Raw genomic sequence first — 22,697 nt, 5'->3', positions numbered from 1 at the left:
TCTAAAACTCTTCAGCAGTTTCTTGTCTCCACCTTAGAGCACCATATAAAGGTCCTTAAAGCTTAGTCACCAACCTGCTGCCCTGCTTTTGGGACCAGCAAATATGCCTTAACATATACTTTTTGTTGGCTAAAACCATCATCTTCAAACAAAAAAGGGCAATAGTGTCAGTGAACATTACCTTAATTTTAGCAGTATATTCTCCTCTACCTCCAAAGAGACCAAGACCACCAAGTAAAATGTCAGTATCCGAGCTAAAACGTATAGCTTCTACTGAATGGGCAGAGTAACCCCAGCCCCCTCCATGACCTACAAGACATAAATAACCATCCATGTTTAAAAATATCCATATGTGTTTCAGTTATAGAACAATATTTCCTAAATCTAAGTATACATACTTTCAAACCTGTTTACTATACTATAATCTTCTTTGGAGTAAACCTTCATTACTGCTTGAGTTTCCTCCTCTGTACTTGCGACACCCATTTTTAAATCCTGCATAGCTGCCAAGGTATCAAGACAACCTAAAACAACAAACAAACAAAAATTAATTCATTGAAATTAAAATTTCTTTCAGTATTGATGTATTAAACACTACAGGGATAAATTAAAATAAGTAAAATAAGTGAGAATGTCTTAAATAAATTTATTCCAAGCTTTAAACAATGTTTCATGGAAGGTTACTGAAAAGCAATAAAGTTTCTCTCTCAGGTAATTATCAAACTTAAACACTTGCTGCATGACAATGTTTTGCACAAAACTGAATCTCTAAAAAGCTAGAATTGCTTAGCCTTCAATCCTTTCTGACTAGGTTCTCCCCTTAATGAAATTCTCTAAATTTGTTTGATTGAGGAAGACACAATAGCCTGAAATAACTTTAACTAACGTTAGTTTCGATGTTTACAATGGTTACCAAATGAAATTTGAGACAAAAGAAATAGGGAATTATATTTATGATCTATAAATTATATTTAAGCATATGATCTCACAACTACAAGTGCTAGATAAACATAAATTTTTCTTTTTTTCTTTCTTTTTTAAAATTTGCTAGAAGGTGTGTCTGCTTGCTGGAGAAAGAAAGAGAGATACAGAGGAAAAGCACTCTCCATAGGGGATTGTCACACTGCAATCCCTTCTCTCCATTTTTATTTTTTTTTGGGGGGGGGCATGCATGCACACGTAAGTGGTATGTTTTTAAGCCACCAGGTCCAGGACTTGAACTGTACAACTGGCCATGTGGGATCAAGCCACCTTAATCACCATGCCACTAGCTGGCCCAAACATAAATTATTCTTTTTAAGAATAATTAAAAGACAATAATAAAATTTTCAGTAAAAGTGCTTTATCTTAAAGTAATTGAATAGGCATGAAATTGATGTTTTGTAGGAAATCGTACTATGTAAAAAGTAGCATGTATGAAATTCATGTAGTATTTTATAGACTTTAAAAATAATGTATATAATTAAAAATCATATCATTGAATAGTTTATATTTCTAACAGTTTACATATTCAAGTTAAGAGAAAGCATTACTTTTAAGAATCTATCTATTAGAAAAATTATATTCAGGACAGCTTTAAACTTAGGCATACCGATTCTGTTATAGTACAAGTCTCATGTATTGCATTTTTGTAGGATAAGCCTCAGAGAATTTATCTTATTTTGTACTTAATACTAGTTAATTTTTAATGAATATGACAAAATGACATATAAATTTACTAAAACAAAGAAAAACAAGAAAACCTCTCGACATAACACACATTAAAGCAAATTACCTCTACATCAAATAGCAATCCTACCTAAAATGTGCAAAGCTGCATGAGATCGAGTGGTTAGAGCCCTCGATCCTGTTGGTAAAGCAAGCTCAGGACTTAAAATACTACATCTTGACTGCATGTCTGTCGCAGAGGGGAGTCTGGCATCAGCAACCACAGCATTATAACACCACAGTTCTCTAGTGTTTGGTCGAAACCTTTCAAGAAAAAGAATAATTATAACATCTAAACATGCAGTTTCATTTTTTAAGTTTCTAAAATACAACATAACATCAACGTTCTATGAGACCATCTTTTTGACTTAAGAATTCCACTTCTTGAAAGTTATCTTGCACAAATATTCTCACATATGTACAAAATTCTGTGTGTGGTACATGTACATGTGTGTTCACTACAGCACTGTAGTTAACATTATAACATTAAAAATAATTTAAAATGTCTAATGATGGGCAAATAATTATGTATATTTAAATGTAATTATCCAGACTATAGAATTTTATACAGTTTTAATAATGAAGAACTATTTAAACACTAACTTGGAGGGGCTGGCAGGTGGCATGGTGGATAAGGGTGCTGGACTCCCACATGGCTGACCATGGTTCAAGTCCCAGATCCAGTGGCTTGCTTTCTTACTTTCCCTCTCTCTCTCACTCTGTCCCTCTCTGGTCAAGTTAAAATAAATAAAGTTGAATAAAACAATTCTTTAAAAAATAAATAAATAAATAAATACTAATTTGGAAAAATCTCCAAATAATTGTTTTTCATTTGGTTTTAATTTTTAAAAAATATTTTTAAACTAACGTGATAATTGTACATAACTACAGAGGAATAATATAATTCTAAACTACAAGAATACCTGTGTAATAATTCATTCAGGTTAATTAGCATACCTATCATCTTAACCATCTATCATTATCTATGCAGTGAATAAATCCTCCCTTTTCAGTTACTTTGAGATACATATAAAGTTATTGCTATCTATATTCTCCCCATTGTATTTTATAATGCTCGAAATTGTTCCTCCTATCTCTGCAATTTTCTTTCCTCTTTAAAAAAACAATTGTCAGAGGGAGCAGGCACTCACTGGAGAGACAGAGAGAAAGAGAGAGGAAGACTGAAAGCACCCCTATGCAGTAAGATCATGCTGCAATCCCTTCTCCATTTCTCCCTCCTGTGGGAATTCAGCATACACTTACTCAGTGCAATTTTCAAACTGCCAGGTCAAGGGCTTGAACTGCACAGTCAACTGTGTGGAAACCAGCTGCCTTATCCACCACACCACAGGGTCTCCCTACAATTTTACTTCTATTATTCACATTCCTCTATCCTGCCCCTTCCCCCAATTCTCCCTTATCTCCAGCATGTATTTTTTTTATCCCTCTACCTCTATGAGGCTATTTTTTCAATTTCTACAAAAGAGGAACATGTGATTATTTCTCTTTCTATGCTCAATTTATGTCACCTAACATAATGACCTCCAGGCTCACCCATTTAATACTAAATGACAGGATTTCATCCTTTTCAACGACTGAATAGTAATCCATTGTATGCTTGTGTATATGCAGACCACATTTTCTTTATCCATTAGTGAGCTGATGGACACTTAGGTTGCTGCATATCAATAACTGTGAAGAGTGTTGCAATACACATTGAGGTGCAGACATTTTTGCAAATACTAATTTACTCTCCTTTGGATATATACTTAGTAGTGGGAATGCTGGATCATAAATAAGTTCTATTCTTAACTTTTTAAGGAACCTCAATATTGTTTTCCATAATGGCTGTACTAATTTACATTCTCACTAACAGTAGAAAGGAGTACTCCTTTCTCTGTATCTTCACCAGCATTTATTATTTTTGTCTTTTTGAGAATAGCCATTGTAAAAGGTGAAATGATATCTCATGGTTTTAATCTAGTAGAACTAGTGAGAACTTTTTTTATGTTTGCCTGCCATTTGTATGATTTCTTTTGAAAACAGTTTATTCAGGTCATTTGCACCCCCCCTCCATTTTTTTTTTTCCAGTCTGCTACAGGAGATGTGTTCTCCCTGGAGAGAGATACAGAAAGAAAGCCAGAGGGGAAAGTGAGAAATCACTCTCCAAGGGAAATGGCCATACTGCAATCCTTTGTCCTCCATTCTCCTCTTGGGTTTTCAGGCAAGCATGCACATGCACCTGGCATGTTTTTCAAGTCACTGGGTCTGGGACTTGAACTGTACAGTTGGTCAGGTAAGAGCTAGCCACCTTAACCTCCATGCAACCTGTTGGCCCCATTTGCCCAGTTTTTAAATGGGGTTATCTGATTATTTGTTTTTGTTGTTGAATTTTTTTGTGTATTTTGATTATAATCCCTTGTCATATAGCTAGTATATGAATGTTTTGCCACATTCTGTGGGTTGTCTCTTCACTCTACTGATTGTTTCTCTTGCTATACAGAAGCTTTACAGTTTGATATAATCCCGCTTGTTCATTTTTGGTTTTAGTGCTTATACTTTTGAGGTTTTACTCATGAACTCCTTGCCATTACCAATGTCCCAAATTGTTTTACCTCTGTTTTCTTCCAGTAACTTTATTGTTTTGGGTTTTATGTTTAAGTCTTAATTCATTTGGAGTTTGTTTTTGTATATGGTGAAAGATAAGTCTAGTTTCATTCTTCTCCAAATTATTATTGAGAAAAATAAAATCAAGCTTATTTTAGAAAATGTATAGCCTTATTCATATTAAAAAGCAAAATCTGACCAGCCCCATAGCCTACTAGTTAAGAGAACTGGATTTCACATGGTCAACTGTAGTCTGAAACCTGGTGTTAGCAGATTGGAAAACATGCTGGATGCATGTACATGCATGCTCAAAATTCCAACAGTATAGAGAACTGGAGAAAGGATTGTGGTGTGACCATGTCCCATTACAGGAATGCTTTCTCCCTCTCTCTGTCCACTCCTATCTAGTGACTACATGAGACCTGTGGCAATTTTTTAAAATATTTTTAAAAAATTTATGTGCTAGTCTGAAGATTCATGTGCTCTTAGGCCAGCAGGTGATGTAGTGGTTAAGGTGCTCAATTCTCACATGACCAACTGTGGTTCAAGTCCCAGACCTGGTGGCTTGAAAATCATGTCAGGTACATGTACATGCATGCCCAAAATCCAGAGAGGAGAATGAAGGAGAAGTGATTGTGGAAGGTGATTTCTCACTTTCTCTCTCTGTCTCTCCAGCAAGTGCATGCACTCTATAGCAAAAATCTCTCTTAAAAAATAAATACATAAATAAGTAATGTTTATGTGCTCATTTTAGATGCTAATCTTCTAATTGCTCAGGAGAAGGTAACTCCTGAAGAATATTAAATGGAACAGATGCAGGCTACAAAGAAAGTCAAAGGACACTAACACTGGATCTGTTGTGCTTTGTTTTTTAAAGAATTATTTCCTTTATTTTATTTATCATTATTGCTATTATTATTTTTATTTTAATTTGATCAGAGCAAGACACACACACTCAAAGAAAGTGAGAAACCAGGCCACCAGGTCCATGAGACTTGAACCTTGGTCAGCCATGTGGGAGTCCAGTGCCCTTAACCACTACACCACTTACTGACTCTGCTGTGCTTTTGATAGATGTAAAACTGCACAGATCCTATTGAAAAAAAATGCAAAGGACAAAAGCAGCCAGAAGTCAGGATAAAGGAAACTCTGATACCTTCCAATTGTCTTACCAAATACGGGAGGAGATTGTCCTTCATCTTTTAGTCTTTTCGAAATAATGGAAAAAATGATAAAGGAGTTGGCAAATCATTTGAAACCATCTGGCCCACAGCTATTACCACATGTGAAAAAGTTACAGATTCAGCTAGTTAGATATCATACTTTAGAATTCTGTTCAGACTCCAGGAAATTGGGCATAGTTCAAGTAAGTTTTATTGCTGGAACATAATTATGCTTTTATCTTTAATTTAGTGAATGTATCCAAAAACAAATTCCATACTGCAATTAGAACAATTTCCATTTTTGTTCGTGCAAATTTACTTCATTTTAAAGTAAAATATGAAATAACTACTAAAAAAATAAGATTATTATTTGATACCTAAGTTCAAAACAGAACCTGCTCTTTGGCAGCTAAGTCTCTTTTTTGCAGCTAAGTCTGTTGAGCACTGACTTCTTTTTTTTTTTTTTAAGAGTTATTTATTTAATTTTTATTTATTCATTCATTTATTTTAATTTGACCAGAGAGAGACACAGAGAGAAAGAGAGGGAAAGTCAGAGGGAAAGTGAGAAAGCAAGCCACCAGGTCTAGGATTCGAACCGTGGTAAGCCATGTGGGATTGTCTAGCGCCTTAACCACCAAGCCACCTGCTGGCCCCCAGCATTGACTTCTAACCAGTAAATAAATATAGACAATTCTGTCCTTACAACTGCTCTCCTCTCTATCTACTCCATTATATCCCACTGTGACCAATTAACTTTGGTTCTTAATAACTTATGTTTTTTTAATAGACACATAAGAATTGTACATGTTTACAGAATACAGTAATGATTTTTCAGTACATGAATATAGTGCATGATAATGAAGTCAGGGCATTTGGAATATCTACTCAAGGGGCTAACAGGTAGTATAATGGTTATGGCACTGTGTCCCACAAGGCAGACTCTTTAGTTCAAGACCTAGATCCAGGTACTTGAAAAACACACTGGGTACATGTACATGCATGCCAAAAATCCTAGGAGGAGAATGAAGGGGAAGAGACTGTAACAATGGCCATTCCCTTTGGTTTGGGGGGAGAGGGCTGACTTCTCACTTTCTCTGTCTGTCTCTGGTGAGCACACATGCCATATGACAAAATTCTTAAATAAAATAAAAATAAAGAATATCTATTCAAGAACATTTCTCATTATTTTGTGTAGAGAACATGCAATATTTCTTAGCTGTTCTAAAATTAACAATAAATTACCATTAACTCTAGTTACTCTACTTTAACACTAGAACTTATTTCTTTTTTCTAACTATAATTTTGTAGCTGTTAACCAACATCTATTACCCCTGCCCCTACCTCTCCCAGTCTCTAGTGATCATGTCTTCATAAGAGCGACTACAAAAGATGACTACCTACCTATATTCTATGTTGTTTAATCTAACTATACAAATGAATGGTGCCAGGAAGATTGAAAAGCACTACTCAGCTCAATTCTGGCCAATTGTGGCCTCCAAGCCTTCTCACAAAATGCTGTAATAAGACAGTAAGCTAGTCAGCAACCTGAACTGCACTGGGATTTCTTCCCTTTGAATCAGGCCTCATGATTAATAGAAAACATGACCTTTTAAGAGTTGGCTGGCTCACTGACACGCAGACAAGTATGCACAGAACAACGAAGACAGAGGAAAAAATTTTCCCGTTTCCCTTCATCTACGCAGTTTCAACCTTCCAGCTTATTGGATTACCTGCCTACTAAGGCATGTCAAATAAACACAACATGAGGGGAGAATAAAGTGCTCAGCCCTTTGGCCATTCTGGTTGGTGGTGGAGTCCACCTCCTATGAGTACCCAAATCTAGAAACAACAAGAAACCCTTTTCTTTACTTGTTATGTATGTAAAGCACAACAATAATTTTAAACAAATACAATGTAATATTATTCTTGAATCTATGTACCTTTATGTGTACATTTTTATAATTCCCGAGTTTATATAACCTATACATTTCTCCATCATTATAGGTATTTTGTTATGCACATTTCTAAAGAGCACGCTCAATTACCTTATTTATTCTGCATTATCTTTGCCATATTTCTTCTATATACTTGGTAATAATCAGATAGTCATAGGAAAAAGAAATAGGATGAATTCTACATAACATGGACAAAATTACCAAGACTAAAAGCAATTAACAATAGCACTCTTGAAAGTAAAACTGACAATTATAGTGACAGTAGCAAACACTTTGATAGCACCTACTGTATGCTTCTGTACTATGTTATCTCCATTTTATAAACAAGAAAACCGAGGTTCACAAAGTCAAAATAAGTTCTTCAAGGGGATACCAAAAATCAAACTGTGGAGCTGGGATAAACAAGCAGGATGCCTCGGAATCCATGCTCCAGTCACTAGCATCCTATTCTTTAAAGGTCTCTGTGTATCACTATGACAGAGAGCAGTTATTAGTTAAACAGGAGAGTTCTCACGTGTGAAAAGTCTACATGTACATAAATTTTATATTATCAGAGGTGTGCTACTTGATAAAAACTTACTACTTGATTTTATTAACAGATATGCTTACCTCCAAATTACATCATAGACAGGATCAAGACACACACCAAATCCTTGCAAATCCTCTTGTTCAGAGTCATTAAAAGTTTTACAACTTCCATCCACCTTATTTATCAGAAGACATTTAAATGGAGGTGGTTCTGATATGGAAGCAGGTACCAGACCTTGGGGGAAAATATTTACAAATGATTTTAATGTGTATTATCTCTCAGATTTCCTAAAACCAGTAACAGTAAGTATTATCTTCATTTCAAAATAAGAAGCTGAGACATACAAAAAAAATCAAATGGGATGATTAGGACTAAAACCTCAGGATGCCTAAATCTATAATCCACACTCATAATATCATGGACATAGGTATCGATTGATACCTCAGTCTTAATAAAACCTTGAAGTTTGATTTCTATAAGTTCCCATGAAGATTAATTTCTATCATTTATCTAAAAAGAAACAATGTAGAAAGACCCCTCACTCTAATATAGGCTAATATAGGTTTTACCCTACTACCATGACCATCTAGCTCATATCTCTACCATTGCCTAGTTTTTAAATACTCTGGTTATTTACATACTTATAGCTCTCCTAATTACTCCATTCTTCAAAGACTTAGTCAAATACAGACACAGACATCTAGAGGCTTCATTTAAATTTCTTCAAACAGAAAGAAAATGTTTGTAAGAATACATCTCATTACAGGAAAAAACAAATCATTTACCATCAATTGGGAAGAGGGTTTGGGAGGGGGTAGCATTTGTTCATTTGGGTATTACCTATTATGTGTTTACTGGCAAAAATTTCTGATGTAGCAAGTACATGAGAATTAATGAGTGCTTCATCAATTCTTAAGAAAGTCTGGTCCCCACTTGCACCTATCCAAGTAGCTTTTCTTCCATATTTTGATCCAATGTTAGGCATGGGAGCCGGTTTCGCATTCCAGTATGGCACATCTAAAATTGGTCTGCCCAGCTGCCCTTTCTGAAAGATTACATAAAACACATTAACAATTGGTAATTTTTGTACGGTTAAAAAAAGCATAGGTAAAACAGCTCTATGAGACATTATGCTTCACAAAGCGTAAGTGTGTGTTTTTTTTTTTTTTAAATAAAGTACCTATGAAATTTGGACTTAACATTCATAAAATAATAATTTATATTACCCCAAGGAAGATTTCTACCAATAAAACACAAAGTGCATTATTTTTTAAAAAAAGGAATATTTTTCTATGCAATAAATCTTCCCAAATGCTTTGTCTTCACTTATATTTAAAAGTATAATAATGTACAGTATGTTAAAAAATCAGTATTACTGTTGTAAGTTCACAATACAAAACAAAGTCACTATTGAACTCACACTGACTGAGAATATTTGGGTAAAAGACCAAAATAATAAATACTGGAACTGTGAATTAGAAAAATATATAACAGTTTTTACGTGAAGGGTTAGTAAGTTACTTCATTTGTTTTAAGGTAAATAGAATCAATATTAAGGTATGTCTTAACCAAATAACCATAACTCAATAGAAAAGTACAGCTAGCTATAGGTACCTGGTTAGACAGGAGTTCAATTTAAAAATAGGAAGTTTTTAACTACTTAAGCCAGTTGCTAAAAAAAAGGTAACAGAAGTTTGATAACAGATCAGTATTTCACAGCCCTCGCTCAGGGGTTTGCTTCGCCTATAGCACTGCCTCTTCAAGAAACTGCTGAAGGGCAGGAAATGCTGCATGATGGCACCCAGGGACATTTATGTGTCTCAGGAACAAAAATGAGCAACCACAGCAAAAACCTGCCACACAAGAAAGCCTGGAGTACTGCAAACACTCTGTTTAATTTCTCACCTGACTACCAAGTCCTATTAAGTTCTATTACTCCTTCAACCAGTCTGCAAGAAAACATGTCACAAATTGACTGCAGAAGCAACTGAGCTTCAGACCCTGGTTTGAGCCAGGGGAAGAGAAAGCAGCAAATGCATGATTAGAGAAATAGATAAAACATTCAATATTTATTCTCATTCTCTTAAAATGCATACAATTTTTTGACAAAGAAAAAAGCATTAAAATGTAACAAGTAAGCAAAATAAGTTATACTGATAGAAGTATTCTGCTCTTGGATAAAATAAATTGGTTATATTTCTCATTGACTATTGTAATCAATATGTATTTCCCTTCACTACCAACCAACTAACATGGGACGACAGCTATCATGATTTCTATGTTTCCTATAACCTGAAGAAACCAAATTGTAAGAGTTCTATTCACATATTACTGCCAGCCTGAGTGTATGAAAACCAGGAAAGATGGAGCAAGGACAACAGAGAAGTATGGAGGACTTAGAAAAAGCACAGGCAAATTCATCCCCCTAAGGAGAATGCCCATCACTAATGGTAAACAGTAAATACTGATTAGAACTTGGAGGATCACAGTGCCAACTACAGGAAAGCGGCTTCAAAATGAGAAGAACCGGGGACCAGCAGTTAGCGTAATGGCTATGTCGCTGGACTCCCACGTAGTCGACCGCGGTTCGCGTCCCGGACCCGGTGGCTTAAAACTCACGCCGGGTGCGTGTGCGTACGTGCCCAAGATCCCGAGAGGAGAATGGAGGAGAAGGGATTACGGCGTGACCATCCCCCCTGGGGGGTGATTTCTCGCTTTCTGTCTCTATGTCTCTCTCTGTCTGTCTGGCGAGCGCACGCGCCCTGTAGTGAAAAACCTCTCCAAAAAAAAAAAAAAAGAAAGAAAAATGAGAAGAACCATTTCCACTAATCAGACTGGTACAAATTAAAAGGTATGACCAACCTAGCTGTGATGGCACAGTGCCTGGTACTAGAGGCAGTGTGGAAGATCGGGGTTCAGGTCTCAGCTGGACCTCTACATGCTGGGCATGTGTGTGTGTGCCCATGATCCTGACATCCTGACTGACAAGAAGGCTGAGGAGGAGCTCAGCATGACAGAAGGTTTTTCTTTCTGTTTCTTAATTTCTCTCTCATGAAAGAAACATATAAACATTTAAAAAAGAAGGGTATGACAATACATTCTGTCAGCAAGGCTGTGCAGAAACAGGAATTCTCATACACTGCTGGTGCACAGGCAACACAGAGGAGAATTGTCCACATCTCACAAAACTATGTAGGTATAAACCTACAACCCAGAAATCTCACTTTGAGAAATCTAGCTCAAAGTACACCTCTGACAATATTCATTACTATCATTGCAAAATATTGGAAAGTACTTAAATGTCTAAGCATAAGAAAATGACCGAATAACCTACAGTACATAAACACAGTAAGAGTACTATACAAAGGTAAAAAAGAACAGGACTTACATAAACAGATATAGAATGTTTCCTAGGAAATTATTAAAGTGAAAAAGCAAAGTGCAAAAGAACAAAGAATACTACCTTTTGAAAAACAAGAAAAAATTATATATATGATAATTACATATTAATATATACAACTATAACTAATATATAGAGATATATAAAATAAGTGTGCTTCTTTATCTTTACAGGAAGAAATACAATAAGGATAAACTGGAAAACAATTAACATTCGTTACCTACAATGTGGTGTAAAGGTGGTGGGAAGGCAGGGTGCTGGGATATGGGAGGAGGTGACACTTGTCTGTGCATACAATTTCTGTATACCTTAACTCTGGGAAACATGTTAATGCTCCATGAATATAATTAGAAAAATTACAAAACAGAAATAGTTCTATATGTTTAAAAAACAAACTAGTTTAAATCAAAGGATACTCGAGGTGTGGGGCTTTAAAGTAAAAGTAAACTGAACTGAATTAATTCAATCCTATTCCAAAGGAATCACATCCAACCCCTGAAAGGGGTGTGAGAGAAGGAATTTAAGTCACTTGTGCACACAGTGCTTGACTATGTATGCTCAGTCTCAGGTAGGTAACAGGTGGGAGGTAGGCAGGAGGAAGAAAATAAGCAAATCTTGCACTCTTTTTAATAAGTTGGTTTTTTTGAGGTTTTTTTTTGCATTGGTGTGAGTAATGCAAATATAAAACTAGTTAGTGTAGGCATAATGTAAGAAAAAATACATTAATATTATTGGGAGCAAGGACACTGGCTGTGGAAGAAGGAATATAAAAATGGACTAGGACAAGGTAAGAAAGAACCCTGTGGGAATAGATTTGAACCAGGGATATCAGTGTGGGCTTATGAATTCTGAAATACATTTATGAATGTGTGTATATAATATGTGTGAACTGGGGATGCTGAGACATCCTACAGCAATGAACACAGCTAATGTCCAATTGCTGTGTAATACTATTTTCCACTAAAAAGAACCAGGGTTGGAGACATGGCTGATTCTGGGACTGATACAGAGCCTGAACAAGATAAGCTTCAAATACCTCACTAGTCAGGAAGAAAGTTAAGTGTTCAAAAAAGTGAAGGGGGGGGACCAGCAAGTGGCGAGGTGGTTAAGGTGCTGGACACTTCCACATGGCTGACCATGGTTTGAATCCTGGACCTGGTTTGCTTTCTCGCTTTCCCTCTCTCTCTTTTTCTGTCTGTGTGTGTCTCTCTGGTCAAATTAAAATAAGTTAATGAATAAATAAAATTAAGTAATTCTTAAAAAAAAAAAATAAAGGGAAGGGGCCTGTCACAAGAACACAGGAGCCAGCTTGAAGTGGCCCTATGGCTAAATCTGAGACAATATAAGTACCCAAATAATTAAAAACACTATAAAAAGATTATCAATAACTGAGCTGATGGGACCAGCAGTTAGCGTAATGGCTATGTCGCTGGACTTCCACGTAGTTGACGTGGTTCGAGTCCCGGACCCAGTGGCTTAAACTCACGCTGGGTGCGTGTGTGTGCGTGCCCAAGATCCCAAGAGAAGAATGGAGGAGAAGGGATTGTGGCGTGACCATCCCCTCTGGGGGGTGATTTCTTGCTTTCTATCTCTCTGTCTCTCTCTCTGTCTGGCGAACGTACGCGCCCTATAGCAAAAACCTCTCAAAAAAAAAAAAAAATTACCGAGCTAACACGAATCTTAAGTAGAAAGACAAATGAGAAAGAGTTCTTGCTTACAGTAAAATGTAAAAGTCCCCTTTGGAAAATGAGTACCTCCAGGTAACTGAAAAACTATCATAGTAAAGACTGGTTCAGGCAAAGCAAGAATGATGCCAAATCTAAGAGAAAATTCTGATGAAAAGCAAGGATCTTAAAAGTGTCTTCAAAGAACCCAGCCTGGTGGTGCAGTTGGCAGCAAAGTGGACTGCAATGCTGGTCGCCACTTGGCTCATCACAGGCCGAGATTCTCCAGTCAGCCTGACTGGGAGCATGGGAGCATGCCCAAGAACCTGAGAAGCTGGAGGGCTGTGGAAAGAAGATCACAGCGTGACGAGACGCTGCCAAGGGTATGTGTCTCGCTCAGTCTAATGCACGTACTCTCTATCTTGAATAAATTAAAACTAAAAGAATATGTATCTTAAAGGTATCAACTCACAGATTATTTACTAGGTGCAAAGAGAAAAAAGCAAAACCTAACTGTACAGTAGAGAAATTACACAATGTATTAGCTGCAAAGGGGAAAACAAACAAATAAACAAAAGAAAACCTAGCTATACAGTAGAGGTATTACACATTTGGCCAGGCAAACAAAACTCACTTTACCAGTGAGAGAGCAAATAGAAGGTCTGAGCCTGCAGATGTGATAACATCTGTAAATTGAAAACTACTCACAAACAAATGATATGTTTTAAAGTTCACATTTAAATAGAATGTCCTCATTTTTGTGTTTTTGATATTTCCTCATGATTAAATTCAGCTTGTACATTCCAGGGCAAAATACTATGATATTGTCAGACAGAGAAGGAACAGTTTCATTACCACAATCTTACAAATACTTTCCTTGATATCTACTATTCCCAAACTATATAAAAATCTCAGGGAATTTTTCATTCTTTTCAAGAACTGGCAGAGAGGGTTGGGTATGAGGGAGAGAGACAGAGAGACAGGTAAACCGAGATACAAAAAAAGGAAAAGTATAATTTTAAACAAATCTAATTTTAAAAAACAAGGCTTTTAAAAATTTCTGAAATAGACATAGGTTTATATGTTAAGAAAAATGAATCTTTACAAGTTAGGTCAGAATGACAGAAATAGCTCTACTGAATGCTTAATGGTCTTCGATGTGGAATAAACATATCCATCCCATTCTAACACAGCTGTTAAATTCAATAAATTCTTACACTGAGCTACAGAAGAAAATTATTTCAAAGAATGTCATTCAGGCTTAATGTGTGTTGAGGGTAGAGGCAGGAAATCTGCATATGCAATGATTATAGCACAAGAATTTCACTGGCACCAGAGAGAACAGCTGATGTAGACAAATTACAAGACAATGGTATAATGCAGTATTATTAATGTTTAAAAAATTTCTTACAGAAAAACTTCCAAATGTGAAGACCTGTCCATCCATTAAAAGTACTGCCGTGTGGTTGCTGCCTGCAGTAACTTGAGTGCTAGGGCCTGGCAATGCTTGAACAAGAGTGGGACATCCCCTAGGTTAAAAAAAAAAATTTTTTTTTTAGTCAATTTCTTACAAGACCCAACTGAAATAAAAAATAATAAATAAACAATGCAATAAGGAATAGAAAAGGTAAAAGACACTAATAAGAGTTCATTCAATAAATGCTTATTTATGTGCTATTTGTCTCTTTTCTAGGTAGTAGGTAAACAAAGATGAAAAAGACAAAGTCACTGACTTTAAAGAGGTTATTAAAAAGATTTTCTGAACTGACTAATCATGGACATTTAATTTTTAATTTTTCTGAAATACTGGTATTTCATTTATTTCAAAAGGGGAAAATCTGTTACCTTATATACTGAGTGGTAGGTTAGAGATCTCTATAAATATCTGTGGGATGAAATAAAAATCATATGATGCCTTAGCAGGAACTGAATCCAGGAACTAGATGAAATAATTAATTTTCTGACCTTTTTTTCTAACTTTTATCACTCAGTTATGATTTCAGATCTTAAAAATCATATTTAGTGAGTTAAAATATAGCATCATGAGAGGCAGTACTGCAGTGGCTACGAGCTCAGGCTCTGGACCTCGCCTGCCTCTTGTGAATCCTGATTCTGCCCCTTTACTGCAAGTGTGGCCATGACTGTGAACAAGTTACTCATCCTTAGTGTATTTTGGTTTTCTGTAACATGGAGAATAATAACGGACCTATTACCTACGGTTCTCGTGAATAATAAAAAGACCATCTATGTTAAGTTCTTAGGTGAGTGTCTGGCACACAGTTAACACTTAATTAAGGTACCTATTATGATAATAATGTCCAAGTATCAGTTATTAACCAATTTTAGTAATCTTTATCATAATAGAATAATAACTACTATAGATATATTAATAGTTTACACATAATAGAAAAGCTTTGCTTTTGAAACAATGTAATTATAGTTTCGATTTTTTAAAATTATATAAAATATTTTTTAAATTATTGGACTGCAACATAAAATGAATTAGGAAAGGGCAAAATGGGCTCTAGCAGATGATGTAATGGTTACGTTGATGGACTCCCACGTGGTTGACCACAGTACGAGTCCCAGACCTGGAGGCTTAAAACTTATGCTGGTATATGTGTATGCATGCCCAAGATTCCAAAAGGAAAATGGAGGACAAGGGATTTCAGTATGGCTATTCCCCCTGGAGGGTGATTTCTCACTTTCTGTCTCTCTGGCAAGCACATGTATCCTATAGCAAAAATCTCTCTTAAAAAAAAAAAAAAAAAAAAGGACAAGACCAGCAGCCAGGAACCTAGTTTTTTAAAAAGTTCCCAAGGGTCAGCCCATGCTGTGGTAGTTAAGGTGCCTGGATCCCATGTGGTCAACTGTGCAGTTTAAATCTTTGATGCAGTAGCTCACACCTGTGTGTGCATGCCCAAAATCTTGATGGGGGAGAAATGAGAAAGGATTGTGACACAACCATTCTCTATGTGGGTGCTTTCTCACTTTCCATCTCTCTCTGTCTAGCAAGTGCATTTGCCCTCTGGCAACAATTTTAAAAAATAAATTTTAAAAATTTTGAAAAGTTCACAATAGTTTGGGTGAGTTATGATGAAAGCTACTACTAGTAACAGTGTGGAGTGGAAAAATGAATGAATCTGACAAGTACCTAAGGGAAAGAACTCATCAGATTTGGCAGAGTGTTGACATGCATCAAGGAAGGTCCTTTGGTTAAGCAACAAGGTAGGTGTGGTAAAACTCACCTAAGCTATGAGAATAAATGACACCTAAGAAGACTATTAGAGAAAGAAAATAATTAAACTTCAGGTTTGAACAAAAGGAGAAGAGTGCTCATAGACATCAAGGGCAAAGCAATTAGGAAGAAAGAGCTCTGGGAAAGTGTGGTATGAGGAGAGTCACTTGCAGGACAGGTTTTGAGAGGCAGAAATAAGGCATATACCCAATGCTCAAGGTAGGCATACAGGGGATCACTTGATTTGGCAGAAAAATGTTTCTTTGGAGGAAGCGGGTAGCATGCTATGGCAGATGAGGAGTAAGCTCAGAGACTACACAAAACCCTCTCAAATATGTCAACACTAAAGAGAAAAGGAAAAAGAGAGACAACAGTTAAAGATTTTAAATAAATAAATAAATAAATAAATAAATAAATAAATAAATAAAAATAAAAAAAGAAGCTGAAGGACAGGGTTTGCTCTCTTTAAAATGACAAGAGTTTTAAGGTAGTTTAAAAGCCTGAGTGAAGATAAAGAGGCTAAAGATACAGATCAGAGAGGAGATAGGGAAGCAGAATTAGGTCCCTAAGAGAAAAGCAGATCCCGAAGCAAAGTGTAGATACGTTTTAAAACATTGACAAGAGAGGTCCACCTGTCACTGTACCCTGAGTTAAGGAGCAGAGAAGTGGTATAAACGCAGGTACATCTGCAGGGTGAGTAGATGAAAATTTTCCTAGCTAAAGGTTTTTATTTTTATTGTGCTGCAATATGAATGAAGGTCCTATGCTGGGCAAAAGAAAGAAGTGAGTCAACAGAGAGTGTGAACATTAGTGAAAAGGTATAGTGGTGAATGGAATAGATAAATATCTAGATCAGGAGTTTTTCACTTAGATCTAACGGGCTTCAGGAAGTCCTTGAGTGTAGTTCAGAAGATCTGTAAACCCCTAAACTTGTAAGTAAACTTTTATTGTATAATTCTACCTTTCTGGAAGAATAGCCCACATATTTGATCAAATTTTCAAAAGCCTTAAACTAAATAGTTCAAAACTATAAAACAGGAGGATAACTGTCCATTTTATAGCAATACATTGAGTCAGGAAATTATGTATCAATCTGCATAGTATGGTGATTTATTTCTATCCAGAAGCCTAAACTCAGGTATGGAAAATACAGACAGACCAATTCATGCTTGAAGTTTTGCCATGTTCTAGTATTAAGATCAAGAGGGTGAAAAAATGGCAGATACTGGCAAGGGTATAGATGAAGAGATTAAATAACATCTCTAAATTGGGTAAGAAATAACTGAAAAGGCCAAAAGAGAGTAAAAAAGTTGAGGATTTAAGAATAAGTACTGCTAAAGTCAAAGGCAAGAAAAGTAGGGCTACATATCAAAAGAAGAAATTGTCATCGGGGCTGGCTCCATGGTACAGTGGTAATGGGCTACTCAAGGGAAGACAGATCCACGTGGTGACTACTTCAAATCTTTGGATTAACTGACCTGAAAAATCCCGAGCAAGTGTGAGATTCAACAGACTGGAGGACTGAAATGACCAGATTCTAAGGAGTGTGCCCCTCCTCTCTCATATGCTTGTGTACACACTCTATCATAAAGAAAGAAGGAATGTAAGGGAGAGAGAAAAAAAAAAGGAAAGAAACTGTCATCAGACTGTGGATATTTAAGCTTGAAAATTCAGAGCTAGAGTTCGGCTGGATCCAGGTTGGTACCAAAGGAAGGTCCTCCATGAAAGCAGAAGTACAGTTCATTAGCTATAAGGTTGTCTAGATAAGAATGGTGTATGGGACCATTCACATAGATACTGAAGTCATTCATGACTGATTCAGAGTGCTCAATGAGAAAACACTGTGAGCCTGAACTACATTTTCAATGAGTAAAAGGCAGCGGCTAAAAGGTTAAGTGGGTAATAAAAAAGGAATAAACAGAATGGCCATTCCTCACAAGAGCAGTAATTTTTCATTTTAGGATGGAGTAATACAGCTAGAAAGAAGAGGGAACAGGCCAAACCACTGGTTCTCAATTCCGAGGTATAGGGAGCTTTGACAAATGAACCAATACTATCTCAGGGCTTTATGGCAAACTAATGCCCTCACAGAAGTGTCAAGTTCAATTCAAACAAGAAACTGAAGGAAGAGTTCATGTGACTACTTACTCCTCTGAAGTTTACAAAGCACTTTCACATAAAATGCATCATTTATTATCAAAAGAGCTCTATGGGTAAATCCGAAGAGTTTAAAAAACTTTCCCAAGAATTGGTGGCAGGTTTTCTAATACAGTCTTTGAACTATTTCTATGATAATAGTGAGTCCATTTATTAAATTATTTGGAAAACAGAGGGATAATAGAAAAGAAAATTATGTCTATATGTGTGTGCATGGCAAGCACTTTACACACATATATTAATTTTACAATACCATGGGATATGAAAACTGAAACTTAGAGAAATTCCAGTCATTGCTAAAAAGGAAACCACCTTGCTTAGATGTTTCCAGGTACTATGATTGTGTGATACATTAATACAGAAGGGCATTAGAGCAAGGAAAAGAAGAAACTCAGAAGTATTTTAAGAATTATCAAAATTCTACTGGAAAAAGGAAAAGAGGATTTAAATAATACACTGGGTTGTTGGAAGTCATGATGTATTTTTCTGTTTTCTACGAAAATGTGTCATGACCCAATAGTTCCTTTCCCAATCACTAAATTTAAGATTACTGAAAATAATAAAAGAATATGAAATTCAGAAATGTAGGAGCATACTGAACAAAATAAATGAAAAAAAAAAAGAATGAAAAAATGGGATGGTAGACTCATGATATGACTGAATGTATAAAAGCCCTCGTCAGTCTTTTGATACTCACTTTAAAAAGCAGCAATAGTGGGAACCAGCAGTTAGTGTAATGGCTATTTCGCTGGACTCCCACATAGTCGACCGCGGTTCACGTCCCGGACCCGGTGGCTTCAAACTCACGCCGGGTGCGTGTGCGTGTGTGCCCAAGATCCCGAGAGGAGAATGGAGGAGAAGGGATTGCGGCGTGACCATCCCCCTGGGGGGTGATTTCTCGCTTTCTGTCTCTATGTCTCTGTCTGCCTGGCGAGTGCACACGCCCTATAGCGAAAAACCTCTCCGGGGAAAAAAAAAAAAAAAAAAAAAAAGCAGCAATAGTAACAGCTAACTAAAGAACTTACTTGTTTTGTTCAGCTTAATTAAGAACTTACTATGAGGTAGGTTCCATGCTAAATAAAGTACCAGTCTGAGCTTCTTGACCTCTCACAGAACATTTTGAAGGAGACAGACTAGAGGAAGAAACTTAGGCATGGCAAGGTTAAGCACCTTGGCCAAGGTCATACAGCTACTGAGTGATAGAAACAGGATTCAGCCTAGTGAATGAATGTTGTCATTCTGGTAAGACAACATATTAAATAAAGACACTATCAATAATGTGTTTCTATTTCCCTTATCATGCACACTATAATATTTAATTTATATTATTAATGTGTGCTATATGATCAATTTCGGTTAACAGATCTGATTACTAGAAACTTTTTAAAAAAATACCCTCCAACTATATACATTATTTCAACTAAATAACTATTAATGTTTTTGCTTTGTGGTAGTTAATAAGTATACTAGAGAGCTTTGTTCCTTCTGGAATCGTTCTTCCATGTGAAGTGGTCGATTTGTTTTTGAATTAATAACACAGTTCTTGGCTTTCAAATCCCTAAGAGATCCAGACAGAGTAGACTTGATGAATTTCATTTAATCCACTAGGGACAGTGTGCAGGTCTGATTACACTGCATTTCCAGTTGAGTTCTGCGCACACATGTAGCCAACCTTCCAGTTACAACTCAATTAATGGAAACAAGAGAAAAACCTTCCATGTCAGAAAAGAGCAATTTTGAGTAGGTAAAGTAGATGCCATCAAAGTTTAATCTTAAGAAACTCTTCTATTTTCTTTCAGTATAACAGTGTTTCATGGAGTTGATACATTCGAACTATTGAAAATACTGAGCATGTAAGTTACTGGTATAATCAACCATAAAGCAATGTTTTAGGTAACTTTTATTTTAAAGGTGACAAAAAGCACCTTCCCTTTCAACAGCAACTATACTTATCCATGATGTGGTAGGGTCTGTATTTGAACTATTCATTCTTCATATTGCAGAGTAAGCTCACATCACCTGAATGCTGAGATTACTATTGTATTGATTTTTACTATTTCCCCTCCCATACAGTTAAAATCATGAAACAAAGTTATTTTCCAATTATTTTCTCAGAAATCCAAGTACAAAGTCTGATTTGCAAAGAAGTATCCTCTTTGCTGGATACCTGACTAAGGTCCTGTCATGTCTAGCTGCGATATGCCCTTCCCCACTTATAAGACTCACAAAATAATCACCATCTAAATGGGAACAACAATAAAGGTGATGATAATAATTAAACCACCTCTTCTATGTCCTTAGTTCACTGAAAAATAGGAAAGTTGCTAAATTCTTCTCCATACAACTAATTACCAGCCCTGATTCAGTCTCTGCATATCAGTGTTATTCAATCATAAAGTAAAACATTAGTGGGCTAATATCCGTGATAGTAACTGCTCAACCTAAGTGACTGATAAATTTCTGTCATATCCAAGAGTAATATCTAATAAAGTAATTCTGCCAAAGACATCCTTTGTTCTCTGCAAGCACAATATTTGTCATGAAATATCTGTGATTATGACAGCAGTGTCAATTTTACATTGCATGTGTTTTTAATGAGATATTTAAATCATTGATACTCAATCATCTCTCATCACTAACATCAAAATTCCAAGTAACTACAGACATTCTTTTTCATTGCCATTTTTTATGCAGTGTATATGGATCCAATTTCACCACAGCTTCAGGACAGACAGTGGTTCTTAATCTTAGATGTACACTAGATTCTGAGGAGCTTTTAGAAAAACTCTGATGCTGATATTCTCTCCGGCATCACTCACACACCCCAGCTTCAAAAACACACCTCTTGGGAACCAGCAGTAGCGTAATGGCTATGTCGCTGGACTCCCACGCAGTCGACCGCGGTTCGTGTCCCAGACCCGGCGGCTTAAAACTCACGCTGGGTGCGTGTGCGTGCGTGCCCAAGATCCCGACAGGAGAATGGAGAAGGGATTACAGCGTGACCATCCCCCCTGGGGGGTGATTTCTCACTTTCTGTCTCTATGTCTCTCTCTGTCTGGCGAGTGCACGCGCCCTATAGTGAAAATCTCTTAAAAAAAAAAAAAAAAAAAAAAACCTTTTCAAAATTCTACCTGGGGTTGACTCCATGGCATGGTGGCTAAGGCAGCTGAATCACGCATAGCTGAATATGTAGTTTGAGTCCTGGATCTGGCAGCCTGAGAAACACACTGGGTTTATGTGCTTGCATGCCCAAAAGTCCCAAAAAGAGGGAGGAAAAAAAAAAAAACAAGGGATTGGAGTATAACTATTCTCCACTGGAGTTACTTTGTTCTTGCCCCCCCCCCTTTCTTTCTCTGGCATGTGTACATGCCGTCTAGCAAAAAAAAAAAAAAGAAAGAAAAATTTTAAAAAAGGAAGAAAGAAAGAGAAAGGGAAAGAAAAGAAGAAAAGAAAAGAAATTCTATATGTAGAATTCAGGCATGTTATTTTTAAAATCTCTCCAAGAGACTGTAATGTGTACCAGGGTGAAGAATCACTGGTCTTTATCATGTAAATGACACAATTCCATCCCTGCTATTTCAGTAGAGGTAAGCTTGGGACCAGCAGCTGGCATAATGGCTATGTCGCTGGACTCCCATGCAGTCGACCACAGTTTGATTCCCGGACCTGGTGGCTTAAACTCATGTCGGGCGCGTGTGCGTGCATGCCCAAGATCCTGAGAGGAGAATGGAGAAGGGATTACAGCGTGACCATCCCCCCTGGGGGGTGATTTCTTGCTTTCTATCTCTCTGTCTCTCTCTATCTGTCTGGCGAGCACACGTGCCCTATAGCAAAAACTTCTCTAAAAAAAAAAAAAAAGTAAAGGAAAATTCAAAGGGAAAGCTGATTTTTTTTTAATTATTAAAAAAAAAAAAAAAGTAAAGGAAAATTCAAAGGGAAAGCTGATTTTTTTTTAATTATTAAAAAAAAAAAAAAAGTAAAGGAAAATTCAAAGGGAAAGCTGATTTTTTTTTAATTATTAAAAAAAAAAAAAAAGTAAAGGAAAATTCAAAGGGAAAGCTGATTTTTTTTTAATTATTAAAAAAAAAAAAAAAGTAAAGGAAAATTCAAAGGGAAAGCTGATTTTTTTTTAATTATTAAAAAAAAAAAAAAAGTAAAGGAAAATTCAAAGGGAAAGCTGATTTTTTTTTAATTATTAAAAAAAAAAAAAAAGTAAAGGAAAATTCAAAGGGAAAGCTGATTTTTTTTTAATTATTAAAAAAAAAAAAAAAGTAAAG

The 22,697-nt window shown here is 36.2% G+C and overlaps 1 protein-coding gene across 1 annotated transcript in view; it reads right to left on the bottom strand.

Annotated features, from left to right (window-relative positions):
* MYCBP2 (MYC binding protein 2) overlaps positions 1-22,697 on the bottom strand; it is a gene marked incomplete at its 5' end in the record, with an annotated part of 292,519 nt that overhangs the window by 160,826 nt on the left and 108,996 nt on the right. Inside the window, 6 exon segments of the mRNA XM_027769695.1 lie at positions 182-309; positions 399-524; positions 1,799-1,971; positions 8,042-8,195; positions 8,802-9,006; positions 14,437-14,554. Of these exon segments, the coding sequence (XP_027625496.1) occupies positions 182-309; positions 399-524; positions 1,799-1,971; positions 8,042-8,195; positions 8,802-9,006; positions 14,437-14,554 (904 nt within the window).

This window comes from Tupaia chinensis, unplaced genomic scaffold (genome assembly GCF_000334495.1).
Source record: "Tupaia chinensis unplaced genomic scaffold, TupChi_1.0 Scaffold000013_1, whole genome shotgun sequence".
In the NCBI taxonomy this organism is placed as follows: domain Eukaryota; kingdom Metazoa; phylum Chordata; class Mammalia; order Scandentia; family Tupaiidae; genus Tupaia; species Tupaia belangeri.
Note: the sequence above shows the minus strand (reverse complement) of the source record. Positions and strands in the feature narration are given on the sequence as shown.